The 14,235-nt window shown below is 35.5% G+C and overlaps 1 protein-coding gene across 1 annotated transcript in view; it reads left to right on the top strand.

Annotated features, from left to right (window-relative positions):
* The window catches only part of LOC150096239 (midasin), a 1,081,806-nt gene that overhangs the window by 1,035,481 nt on the left and 32,090 nt on the right, over positions 1–14,235 (top strand). The window contains exons 85-87 of the mRNA XM_090409469.1: positions 5,603–5,842; positions 8,855–8,978; positions 12,832–13,014. Of these exons, the coding sequence (XP_090265595.1) occupies positions 5,603–5,842; positions 8,855–8,978; positions 12,832–13,014 (547 nt within the window). The remainder of the gene's footprint in view (positions 1–5,602; positions 5,843–8,854; positions 8,979–12,831; positions 13,015–14,235) is intronic.

Raw genomic sequence — 14,235 nt, forward strand, 5'->3', positions numbered from 1 at the left:
CAAATAGAGGCTGTCAGGATCAGATCTTCACTTTACGACAAATAGTCGAGAAAGCATGGGAATATAACAAAGATCTGTATTTAAGTTTTGTCGATTTGGAAAAGGCATATGACAAGGTGCCAAGAGAGAAGCTATTCAATACGCTGCAGTTATATGGTGTCAATGGCGCATTATATCAAGCAATACTTAGTCTTTATTTGAGTTGTGAGTCAGCAGTTAGAATTGAAGGAAGTACAGGAAGATGGTTTAATGTTAAATCTGGTGTGAGACAAGGATGTACATTATCCCTTCTGTTATTCATTATCTATATGGATCACATTATGAAGGAATGTGGTATTAAACCTGATATCAAAATTGGAAATGTTAATGTCAGCTCTTTGCTTTATGCGGATGATGTTATACTTCTAAATAAATCCGCTACAAGTCTGCAAGATTCTCTGACTAAATTGAATAGCTGTTGTAATAGATATGGTATGAAGGTCAGCAATAAAAAGACAAAGACAATGAAAATAGGCAGAATCATTGAAAATGTCAACTGTGTTGTGAATGGAGAACCTGTGGAACAAGTAAAACATTTCAGCTACTTAGGCACAATTTTTACTGAAGATGGTAAACTAAATATAGAAATAGACAACAGAATCAGCAAAGCTGGTATCGTGGGAAGTCAGTTGAATAAATTCATATGGAATAAGAGAGAAATTAGTCAGAACACTAAATTAGCTGTATACAAGACAGTGTTCAAACCAGTTTTAACTTATGGATCTGAGAGCTGGGTCAGAAGTAAAACACTTGACCAAAGACTAGAGACCGCAGATATGAGAGTCCTGAGAAAGATTAGAGGCGTGAACAGATGGCATCAATGGCAATATCATATTAAAAATGAGGATATTAGGAAAGAACTTGACATTGTCAGCATCCAGGAATGCATTAGCAGAGCTAATCTCAGATGGTATGGTCACTTAAATAGAATGGGAGAGGAAAAATTAGCAAAACAAGTGTTCTCTGCCAGGTTGGCAGGAAAACGACCCAGAGGAAGACCAAGATATAGGTGGATTGATACGGTACAAAGTGCCTTAGACAATAGAAATATAAGATCTGATAATGTTTTAGTCTTGACAAGTAACAGACTGATTTGGAGGAAAATTGTAGATAGGAAGTTAGTAATGATGTAATTTTTTCATGTAGTACTGTCATATCCTGTACACCCCTTGAGGGTACATGGCAGGAATTTGATGATGATGAAAATAATTTACAAATGTAACACAATTTGTAATAAATATCGATAATTTAAACAATATCTCATCAATTACACCCTATTCATAAGTAAGAAATATTTATTCATGTATAAAATATCCCCTAATTGTTTTGAGCAGTGTATATATTATGGGAAATGTCACTACCCAGACCGATTTTGACCTTTATTAAAGTCTCATCAGTGGAAGCCAGAGGTGATACGAAGGTTGAAGTAATGCAAAAGTCATATTTCTCTTATAAGATTAGCATAACTTCAACCTTGATATCACCTCTGGCTACCACTGATGAGACCTCAATAAAGGTCGAAACCAGTCTGGCGTGACCTTTCTCATAATGCATAGCATTATACATGTCCATAATGATATGTGCTTTGCATTATGGGATGCTAAGGCAAGTGATGTGAAGTCATTAGTTTTTATATACGATTGCCCAAGCCTGAAAATACTTCAAGTGCAAACTTTGTTTGCTTACACTGGATAAAGGATATAATTTCCAAGAATATCATGTTTTGGCATCTTTAATTTATAGTATAACCCAGTGGAAATACTTTCAACAAAAATGCCTGCACCAACAGTATCTGCTCCTAATAATCATAATAAAAGAATTTCAAGAGAAAGAAAGAAAATTAATGTATGGTGTTTCCATTTTTATGTGTAGTATCTGTATTTTTTTTATGTAACTCCCATCCACAAAAGGATGCAAACCTATGGTACATTGTTAATATGGGTAGACTGAGGAGTCTTTTCTCATATTTTTTTAATTTTATTTATATTTTGTATTTTTATTTATTTTTTACATAATCCAGAAATCTTGCTCTACAGACTATATATGTAATTTTTGTCAAGCCACTTTAGGCCTCCAATAAATGGGATAGTGGTCTCACACCAGGTGATGAAATTCATCTCCCACCTTTAGACAGTTACAAATATCCATGCCCACAGTAAGAATCAACCTACAATCTAATAGTTGTGTGTGGGCATATTAACTACTCATCAAAGCAGACCAGCATCTGCATATATACAGGGTGTTCGGGATAAATTTGACATATTTATAATTAATTATATTTTTCCGTAAGTTACATGTATTAACACACACTTCTCTTCATTTAAAAGTTTGGACCCTTCTTCATTCATATACAAGATGTCAGAAAGGATGGATAGCTGGAACCCACCTGAATCATGGAAGAGAATAACTTGTATCATGATGATTCGTGCCCGCCATCAAAATAAGGATATTACGACTGCTGCCCAATGCTCCCTGAATACAGTAAAAACAATCAGGCATGAACTAGAGACTTGCAATGGTGACTACGAGGATGTAGCAAGAAGAAAGATCCCTAGCAGACGATCTGATTGCGTTCGTACAGCAGAATTCCTCGCAAATCTGCAGGAACAGGTGTTGAAGAACCCTGGCATTGGAATTCGGGCTTTGTTCGTGGAGTTGCTAACTGTAGTCAAGCCCTGGATAACAAGGGTAGCCAATGGTAGGCCGTATGTATGGCAGCAGGATTCGGCCCCTTGCCACACCTCTGGGAAAAGTCAAAAATGGTTGTCTGAAAATTTCTACGACTTCACCAGTCCAAATGTTTGGCCTCCAAACTCCCCAGACCTTAACCCCATGGATTATTTTGTATGGGGCGCAGTTGAAAAAGACACCAATCGCACTTCCAGTAATACAAAAGCCCAGTTAATGGATAAAATTAAAACAGTTTTTGCGGCCCTTCCCAGGGAGACTGTAGCATCAGCTTGTTCGAGGTTCCGAAGCAGAATTGAAGCTGTGATCGATGCTAATGGTGGTTATTTTGAGTAAATCTTGTTGATAGTATTGTAATTAACTCTGCCTGTAATGTTTTTTTGTCAATTCATTAAATTTAATAGATACAAAGAAGATTTTCTTTTTCCTTACGAAACTGTCAAATTTATCCCGAACACCCTGTATATGTTACTGGCAAAGTGTGAAAAGCAGGCATTCTATAGAATGTGTGCCGTTTTTAGGCAAAGTATGAAATGTCTGTTTTGTTTTTATTTTTTTACATACTTTCCCTAGGCATTGTATAGAATACCTAGGCATTATATAGAATGACAAATACTGTTTTGGCAAAGTATGAAAAAGGCTTTTATTGAAAAGATGCATTTTATTGAAAAAAGGTAACAATTACAAAATTACAGATTTTGAACAAGGCACGTCTCCAACTCTCAGTAAGTCCTTGTGACATAAAGTGAATTGTGATCTGGCATAGAGTTGGTTTAAAATTTCTTCAGCAGTTCCAAGTCAGTAAAAACCATCATCTGTCACACTCATAACAGCCGCCAGCAGATTGCGCGAGTCTCCCCGTCCCTTGTCGACGTTTGGAATAGGAACTCACACAGTGGCCCCCAAAGCTGCAGGAGGAAATTTTTTGTCGGAATCCATTTTAATTTTTTCGGCCTGTATTTCCAGATTCAATTTAGATCGAATTTTACCTTCGACAGCATTCTTAATATTGAAGCAAAGAGTACACAAAATATTAACATCATCACCTTCTATTTTCTCTTCCATCATCTTTACTCTCATGTCCACAGGTGGCATGAACGTTTCAGTGACAGTTTCTGCAAGTATGGGCACCGGAAGCCTCTTCAGTAGGCATGTATTCATCACCACTTTCCTTTCTACCATCGTGGACTACAGTCTCGTCTGTGTTTTGTGCAATAGACTCTTTCTCTTGGATAGGGTGATCTGTTTCTTCTTGTATTGTTTGGATGTTTTCCGTCATTTTTTCCAGTTGCTCCTCAGTCTGTATGTCTTGTAAAACATCTTGGGGTAAGGAAGACGCTGTGAGACCCACTTTAGCTTTGCAGCCAAAGAGAGCTTCATATGGTGTTCTCTTAATCCCAGAATGAAATGCCCAGTTCTTCAAAAGTTGCACGAAACGTAGTCCCTCACTCCATCGGTCAGTTTTTTCATCTTGCATCCACGTACACAGCATATTTTTAATGTCCTGATTAGTTCTTTCGACACTTCCTTGGCTTTTTGAGTAGCGAAGCTTGCCATGGACGATCTTCAAAGTCGGCCAGTACTCCTTTAGGCTTCTCACCACATTATTAGCAAATTCTCTTCCATTGTCGGATTGTAGAATCGATGGTGCTCCAAGCAATGTAAATATGTCCACGAGATTATCTGTCACTTCTTCCGCTGTCTTTGATGTCAGAGCTTTGAGAACCACAAACTTAGTGAGATGATCTTGGTATACCATTATAAACTTGTATTCCCTGTCAGGATGTGACTGAAAATTGATGAGATCGACCTGACAACGGGAATTGAACTCGGGAAAAAATCATAGGCTTCACTACAACAACCTTTTTAACACTTTTTTGTTTTTTCTGACACGGCTCACAAAGGTGAATGTACAGTTCAATGTCATGACGAGTAATGTTCTTGTACTTATGTGAGATTTCTTTCAACATTCTGTCACGTCCTCCATGGCCAATGGCCAAATGAGCTTCATGAAGTACATTAAATAACTCAGAATCTGTGACGTAAAACTGGATTTAACTGACGCCTTCATTAACAGGATAAATCAACTTACTTTTGTTTTCTACGACCATCACATCATAGCAATTCAGCAGCCAAAAGTCACGTGGCTTTTGGCTACTGAACGATGTGAAAACTGCTAAGATGGCTTTTAAGAAGAAGCCATCTTAGTAGTTTTCACATCGTCACTAACTTTTGGTAGGTAGTATCGGTTAAAAAAACGCAGTTGCTAGCAGCATTGGCTCGAACTTTAGATAGTTCTTCGTAGAATCATCGTTCCATGTTAACATGCCATGATTCCTGCCCAGACAATGTAGCTTGCTCGGCCATTATTTGTGCAATTCTGACTCTGTTTGAGGCGAGCATAGATAGTCACGTGACTCACCTTGTGACATTGACACTTGAGAGGTCATATCTGTTTTGACATATACATGCTAATTGCTACCATGAATATTCTTTTAGGTTGAAGGTCATGAGTAGCTGTGTGTGCGTATGTTTCGAGTATATTACGAGCATGTATTACTGAAATAGAGAGAAAAAATATTTTATACTTTGCCGATTTGCCTTTTGGCATTCTATAGAATGTCTGGGAAATGTGTGAAATTCTAAGCGCTTCATACTTTGACGTCCCTCTTTCAGCATTCTATAGAATGCCTAATTTAACACTTTGCCGGTAACATATATATATAATATTTTTTTTTTTTTTTTAAGTTTGAGGACATAATCACAATTACTTTTAATATAAACTGAAAATATTACTGTTTACAATTCCTTGTTTTATTGCAGTATATTAAGAAATTTTCTAACTTGATTATTTTATTTATTTTTATTATTACAGCTCTGGGGTAGTGATGAAGAAAATAACCTTGATGATCTGAAGGATGATGATTTTAGTAAAGGAGTAAACCAAACTGAATCTGCACTGTCAGCTAAAAATGATGATAAAGAAGTCAAAGAAGAACAAGATAGTACAGAGGAAGAAAGTGAAGACAAAAAAGATGAAGAAAAAGAATTTAAAGATGAAACAGATTATGATGGTGAATGTATAAATCCAAACATTAATGAGCAACCCGAGAAGGTGATTATTTCTAAATTTCCTCGCTTGAAAGAAAGGATAATAAATATCCATCATATCGTTTTTCCAAAAATAAAAATAAAAATCGTTTTAGAAATGATCAGTACCTTTTATTAGCAATTCTTATTAATAGTTTTGTTGACTGGATATTTCAAACTGTTGGTGGAAAGTAACATATTTTCTATGCGCATACTCTGAAATGATATACAAATCACAATTACTGAAGAAAAGAGCCTTAAAATGCTTCAGCTTGCAATGGAAAATCAAATAGAAGGGCAACGAATACCCTTTATTTTATAACTGAATTTGCATACAGCCTGGGAACTTTGTTTCTTTTATACATTTCATCAGTTTTAAGTGAAATACAGTATTAATTTAGAACACACTTGGTATTGTACAATATACAGTGATCCATCAATTATTTAGTCATGGTAAGAAATAGGGAAATTGATTTTTTGAGATTACTATTACTGAATGAACAGTTACTTAGTGCACCTCCAATGGTCATTTCACAAACTAACCACATATTCAACAATTGATTAACTAAAGGTTTGGTTATTTGAAGGGCAAATAATTGAGAAATCACTCTATTACAAACCATATAGCTTTTTTTTTACTTCAATTTTTGTTGCCAAGCAGTTTCACCATGCGTCATTTGCTTAGAAAAGAGACTGGTTCAAATCTCATGTGTGAGGAGAGATTATATTAGGCATTTTGCACACAGAATAAAATTAGCTGTTCTTAGAGAGATGATGGATATATTCTCCAGAGGGAGGAACATAAAAACTATATCATTATCTAAATCTATGTCTAAAATACTGACATAGTAATTTATTAGATAAATAAATTTAGTTATTTAATAATTATTATCATGTCAGTTCTGGAGCATACTACAGCCACTTTGGAATAGCAGATCCATGGATATGAATCACACAAGCCAACAGAACAAAACTTTCCTTTTATGCAGGACCAGATATAAATCAGAGAGATTATCTCTAGAATCTGCCACAGCATTACAACATTCACCAAATCTGAACAAATTTGGCTGCCTCGTGTTACCAAAGATATTGAAGAGACCGTTATTTTAAGACCTCCAGCAAGTTTACATCACCCATAGAAAGCACTAATTAAGACTGTATCATCTTGGCCTGTCATACTCTGTCTGTGTTTGCCTTCCTGTTAATTTGCTTGTGTGTATGTGCTTAGCTATTATTTTATTATTATTATTATTATGTGATACCTCCAAGGAGTCCAAAGACTCATCGAGGGAGGGCACCTACGCTACAACTCTCCATCTCCAACACTCAATCCACCAGCTACAGCACACCGCATCACAATCACAAACATCCTTGCCCATGGCGGGATTCGAACTTACAGCCTTTTGGCTGGAGAGCATATACACTAACCACTCAGACAACCAGGCCAGCAGTTGTATTTCTTTGTGCACACAAAGATGTCTTGATGACAAAGACAAAATACTGACATAGTGATTAGATAAATAAATTTGGTTAGTTATTATTATCTCTAGATATGTGTTTTGTCCGTTAAGCTTCAACATTTTTTTTTATGTCGAGCCCATACACAAGAGGTTGGTAGATCAACCTATAATTAGTAGCCATATTGAATGGGTGACTCTAAAGTGCTATCTAGGTGATGTGCCCTCTATGAGCATTTGTAGGTGGCCTAGGATATAAAGTGGGACTGCTGATAATTAATGTTTCCCAAATTTTGGGAAGTTTTATGCAACTGTATTTATTTAAATTCAGTTGATTTCTGAGTACTGCTGCAGATTCTGAAAACAGTCTTTCTTTTTTGAATTTACTATAATGGAGCATGGTGGTTTTTCTCCAGGAGGTCCTGTGGGTTGTATCCAAAACATGGTCTGCAAGGCCAGATTGACCATAGTTGTGACTGCAGATGTATGACCTGTGTTCTTCTAAATGGATCATTGCTGATCTACCTGTCTGTCTGAAGTAAGCCAGCTTGTAGGAACAGGCTACTTTATATACTCCCGGCACTGAGAGGAGGGAGCTGATCTGTGGTTAAACTGATAATCAGTTCCTCTTCCATTCCATAGCCTTCTCTTCAGAAGGATTTCAGAAATGCCACCACCATCCCCTACATCCATGGACATCAGAAAAATAGCCAGGTCCTTAAAAAAGTACAACCTCTGCACAGGATGGTGGTGGCATTTCTGATATCCTTCGAAAGAGATGGCTGTGGGGGGGGGGGGGGGGGAGACTTTGTATTTTTTTAATTCTGTAATCACTGTAGCCATTGGAAAGGAAGGTTTTGTGTATGTTGAGTTCAGTTGAAAGGGAGGTTCCACTGGAACAAAGATTGCAGGCTCTATTGGTTAGTTTTATTAATGCCATATTGTTGAGAGGGGTGGTGATGGGAGAGTTTGTGAATGTATCTGCCTGTGCGAGTGGGTTTTTCTATATACAGTGAAGGAAAGGTGTGCAAGAAGGGTAAACTATTGTTATTTTCCTTTTCCATTGTAAATCTTGGATATAAGATATTTAGGTGACTGAGGAAGGAGTCTAATGTGTCTGTGCCATGAAGCCAAATAGAGAACACATCAACTACATATTTTGGCCAGATAGACAGTTTGAGAGGGGCTGAGTATATGGCTCATTTTTCAAAATTTTCCATGACAAAAGGGTTGGGGGGGGGGGGCGGACCCATAGCAGTTCCCTCTATCTGTTTATAAATTTTGTTCTTCCACGAAAAATAACCAGAATTGATGGCAAAGGAAAAGAGATCTAAGATATCAGAAGGAAAAAAAACTAAATTGATAATCAAGTCTCATAACAGTAAACTGATAGGACTTAAGGGAATAGTTCGCTGTAGTGTAAGTTTTGGTGTTTGGGCGTAAGACTGGGGATATTGGGACTTTGATACGATTTTTGAAATAGTTGGTTATAGTGATTGAATTCAGTATAATGGATTAACTATAGCGAGAGTTAACTGTATTTTTATTCTGCTCAGTTCATTCTTTTTAATGACTTTCAGGAAACAGAGCCATTGGATCTACCAGATAAACTTAAGTTAGATGAAAAGGAGGAAGAAACTGATACACAGGAGGAACAGAAATTAGAGGAAATGGAAAATGAATATAGTATTGATAAAATGAAAGGTAATGTTCACTTTGTTTACTATTATTATTGTAGAAATTTCGCAGGTTTAACTGCCAGCCAATTATAATCATCCTTGCAAGAAAGCTGTTTCCTAATAAATTATCAGTATCGTATTAGTAATAATAGTCACATCTGCATTGGGGAAACTGCAGGCATTGCTGTTAATATCAGTTTTTTGGCTGCATCATACAAATAATATAACAACATTCCAAAGAGTCGCATTAGTCTGCAATATTCTATAAGCTGGCATTACAATTATACTGACATCCAGTTATTATATAGGCATTGTCTAATGCCTTTTATTCCCCAAAGGAGTAGGCTGAGCTCTTTAAACCCTGACTAACTTTTGGAAATTATAGGCAGCTTGGCTTCACCCTTAGTCATCACCACAGCAGATTCCATAGCTACTGATGATTTTAGAGGATTTCAGATGAGAGATGCAGACTGTCTCATTTCATCATCCTAAATTCTGTTACTCTCAACACTACTGTTGTCTGAAATGATGACAACAGTAGTGTCGATAACTCCAAAACTAGCTAGAAAAAAAGCACCCAGGGAAAAAAAAAAAAAGTTCCTCCAGTAAGTGACTAGAATCAAATGTATAATGGTCTTTCTTTATGCTATTGAAGTATATGGTTTTCTGTGGCATTTTGTTATACATTTAGTTTGAAGAAAAATATTGACAATTACATACATTATTGCGTACAGAATTTTCTAATTTCATATTATTCTCAAATTTTCAGTATAGAAAGAATGTTATTAGTTAATTTTCTTGTGTAGTGAAATCTTATCATCCCTTGGATACACAAAAGTTAATTGATTTCAACTGATAAGAGGTATTAAGACCATTGGTGGATTGTCCATTAGGGCTGCAGCACCTCCAGTATAAAATGAAAGTTCCTGTTTTATTATTGCTGTTCTTAAATTTTTATATATTTATCTAAAAACCATTATTTTCTTGTTTTTAGTACAATATTGCTTGATAATATTTTATATAATTCATTTTGTAGCAATAGTTGTATTTTGCAATAGTCAACATGCTGTGCAGGTTAGGGCTAATATCAGTGCTGGCTAGTATACTCAACACTGGAGCTGCATTCAATGCAGACTGCACCAAACCGCTACCTAGTAGGGGTAACGTGTGATTTATGTGCAGTTTGGGCTGGTAGCATTGCAGCCCCACCACTCCAAATTCTTACGAGCTGCCACTGATTAAGACTAAAAAATGTAACATTCACTTATTTTTTAAATGAAGTAAATATTATGGATACTTTAATTTCATCTTGAAAAAAGACAGTCATTCTCTGACACTTTCAGTCAAGGTTATTTATAATCTGTGATATTAAAGTGTATGTCTTGTCTCTTTATAAAAGAATGATAAATGTACTTCATACATTCATCATCATTTATTGGCATGTACACTCATTGGGGGTGAGGGGGGCAGAGATGCTATAACAGTCCAGTGCAATTAAGATTTCATTATAAGCTTCTTATGAAAAATTTTCTTCCAAAATTATCATTTTAGCCAAGTGAATAGCATTTCCAACCTCTTCCTTAGCCTGCCCACCATACTAATATTCTATATACTATAAGTTTACAACTTTTTATGAGTTGGATGCCCATTATTGTCAGCTTATATAACGTATGACTTATACTAACTGCATCAGTTCATCTGGATTTTGGGCTACCTCAGGGTGTCTCTTTTCCTGATATTTTTTGTTCATACACTTGTTGAGTTAATCTTGCATCTTTTATTATTCAAGTTGCCATATCACCTTAGGTTACCCATTTATTCTCACAAGGTCTGTTTATTCCCTTGATTTACCTTAGACCAGGGTTCCCAAACTTCTTGCTAAAGTGGAGCCTTAAAGCAAGCAAAATTTTTTTATGGAGCCCTCGCAACTCAATCTTTAAAATAAACATGAAAAAAGGGAGAAATCAATAAACACTCACCATTTTACAATTTAGGGCTTGATAAATTTAAAAAAATTAAGTTCATTTTAATGACCACAGTGCAGTTGTTGTTTTGAACTGCAGAGTTTTCAAAGTCTGATATGATGGACATAATTTGTAGCATCTATTTCTATATTTAGTTTTAATAGCTGCATATAGTGAGAACGTCTTTTCACAGAGATATGTTGTTGGAAAACATATCAAAAACTTTAACAGCAATTTTTTGAGTATTTCTCATAATAAGTCAATCCAAAATGTTGAAAGTTCGCTTTCTTTAAATGTGGCTCTCAAATGATACTCAAGATTTCTGTCAACAGCAACACAGTAGAATGAATACAAAGTACAGTAAAGTGAATGGGAAAATCAGAAACCTTAAACTCTGCCCCTAAAATCTCTGGCCAATCTCTTGCAATAAAATTTTACATATCATGCATGATGGAGGCAAATGACAACTACCCATGTTAAGGTATCTGCTGACTCAAAATAAAACAAACAAATATTGCACTCAATTCATTAATTTAAAAAAAAAATACAATAAAAAAAGCAAATGTTTGTAAAGAAGATTCACGGATCCCTAGAATTTCAGTTGGAACCTGCTTTGGAAAACTTGTCTTAAACTGTTCATATCTGTTGTTTTGTTTCTAATCCAGCTCCATATACCAAGTCTAGCCATAAATACTGTTACAACTTGAATAGCACATAAACCATTAATCTATCAGTAAACATTTACAGCTTTCAGCACATACAAACCACATGTATAACATGCATGTAGCGGCACTCAATGTTCATAATGTCCTTCCCCTCCTTTTGCATTCATGCATACTCAATGTCTGTGAGGCCACATATCAATGGTGGCATGCACAACATCCAACGGAAACGCTGCCACTGCTCACTACAAATCTACTTTCAAGCATCATCAGCAAACAACTGAAGATCTCCAGTCAGTCCCTTTTCAACATCATTAATGCATAGATTAAACAACAATGGTTCAAGGACCATTAAATCTGGCAGATTCACATCCACCTATATACCATTTTCTGATACCTGTCCACCAGCTACATACTTACCCAAGCCAATCATTTATATTCCAATCCCATATTTTCTCTCTCTCTCTCTCTCTACTTTATCCAACATCCTATCAAATGCCTTAGGAAGGTCCAACAGTATCATAGCATTATCCAACGCAGCTGTGACATTATTATAAAATATGAGCAAATTGCTAAGACCTTTAGTAAACCCATGCTGTTCCTTGTAAAGTACTCAATCTAGCCATAAATACTACTACAACCCAAACAGTGCATAAACCTTTAATCTATCAGTCATAGTTAGTATTGTGAGGATGAATAAGTAGTGCATGCATCTCTCAAAATCATCTCATCCATGACATGAATATATTTAGAGTATATAGAAAAATGAGAAAATTTTCTTTTAAGGAGACATTATTTATAACACAATCCATAATAAATACATGAAGAGAAAGGGGGGAAAATCTTTAAAAAGAAAGGAAAGACACAGTGACTCATTTTTTGTACCTTTTTAATATTTAGTAAGTAAAGTACTTAATTGGTGATTTTAATTATGGCAGTATACATTAGAATGAAGAGATAGTATTTGGGAATAGCTGTTCTGTTTTGGCATTGTTTTCATATTTCTTCACTTATACACAAAGAGAAACAAATGCTTTATTCCCACTGCCTGGAAACTGAGTTTCCAGATAGACAGTGGGGAGGTTCTATCTGAAAGGTTATTTGGTAACTTAGTTTAGATTACAAGAAAAGTAGCTTTTTTTTTTTTTTTGGTGTAAATGCATTGAATAAGTAAGCAGCAAAATATATTTAAACAGATTAATGTTTTCATTGATGTAAGATTACTAAGCATTTTATAATAATTGCTTTACAGAAGAAAACCAAGAAGATAATGATGGAGAAGAAGAAAGAGAAGGAAAAGGACCTGATGAAGAGGCTATGGATAGTGAAGAGACAGATGAACTAGAACCAGAAGAAAGAAATGGTGAAAATGATGGAGAAGGAAAAGAGAAAACAACTGAAAATGATGACCATTATGCTGAAGAGGATAAACATGGTATGTAAATATTATGGCATAAATTCCACATCAATTTTCAACCTGTTTTTAGGATAATGAATGTTAATTTCAGTGGTACTGTTTCTAGGAATTCTGGTTCTGTATATATGATATCGTTTATAATAATCATAACATCTATCATACATACAGTACAGGTTATGTTCCTATTATCCAATATCATACTGGAAAATTGCAATAAATTATCTAATCTCAGTGAATTATGCAGCATATTTCTTTTGATATTTGCTGATGTCAATACAAAAGCTGGATTTGAGCCAGTGATTTCATGGTTGACAGAACAGTAGTGGCTGCATTGCCTGACTTTTGCTATTAATAGTGATTGGGTTAGATGAGCCAGTGAAATAAAATTAGATGTTGGAAGTTTTCCCTCTTGATTATGCTATAAATTAAAGATGCCAAGAAATTATATTCTTGGTTTAATCCTTAATCCAAGTGTAAGCAAACATAGTTTGCACCTGAAATAACTTCAGGACAGGGCAATTTGTATATACAAGCTGATAACTTCACATCGCTTGCCTTGGTATCCCCATAATGCAAAGCACATATCCTTACAGACATGTATAATGCTTTGTTATGGGAAGGGTCACTGCCCAGATTGGTTTTGACCTTTATGGTATAACCAAGTGAAAAAACTTCCAATATCTGTCTCTAATCCAGAGTATTTTAATAATAAGGTGTGACATCTTTTGGCTACTCATATATGGAAATATGACTTCTGCATTACTTTAACCTTGGTATCACTTCTGGGTCTGACTCCCACTGATGACACCTCAATGAAGGTTGAAACCAGTCTGGGTAGTGACCCTTCCCATAATGCACATCATTATACATGTCTGTAAGGATAAGTACTTTGCATTATGGGATACTAAGGCAAGCGATGTGAAGTTATCAGCTTGTATATACAAGTTGCCCTGTCCTAAAGTTACTTCAGGTGCAAACCATGTTTGCTTAAACTTGGATAAAGGATTAAACCAAGAATATAATTTCTTGGCATCTTTAATTTAATGAAATAAAATTAGAAGAGCACTGCAAAAGGTATACTAAAAGGATATTAATAAGAAAAGTACTGTAAATATTTTGTGAATTAATCTAGTGGTAGCAGTGTCTTTATTATTATTATATAGGCATTTCTATAGAGCCCGAAGACTCATCATAGGATGCCTACACTAACCATTATTCACACTGCATATCTTACCTCTC

The sequence above is a fragment of the Typopeltis vanoorti genome, chromosome 19 (genome assembly GCF_054136105.1).
Source record: "Typopeltis vanoorti isolate ZY-2024b chromosome 19, IOZ_Tvanoo_1.0, whole genome shotgun sequence".
NCBI lineage: Eukaryota > Metazoa > Arthropoda > Arachnida > Uropygi > Thelyphonidae > Typopeltis > Typopeltis vanoorti.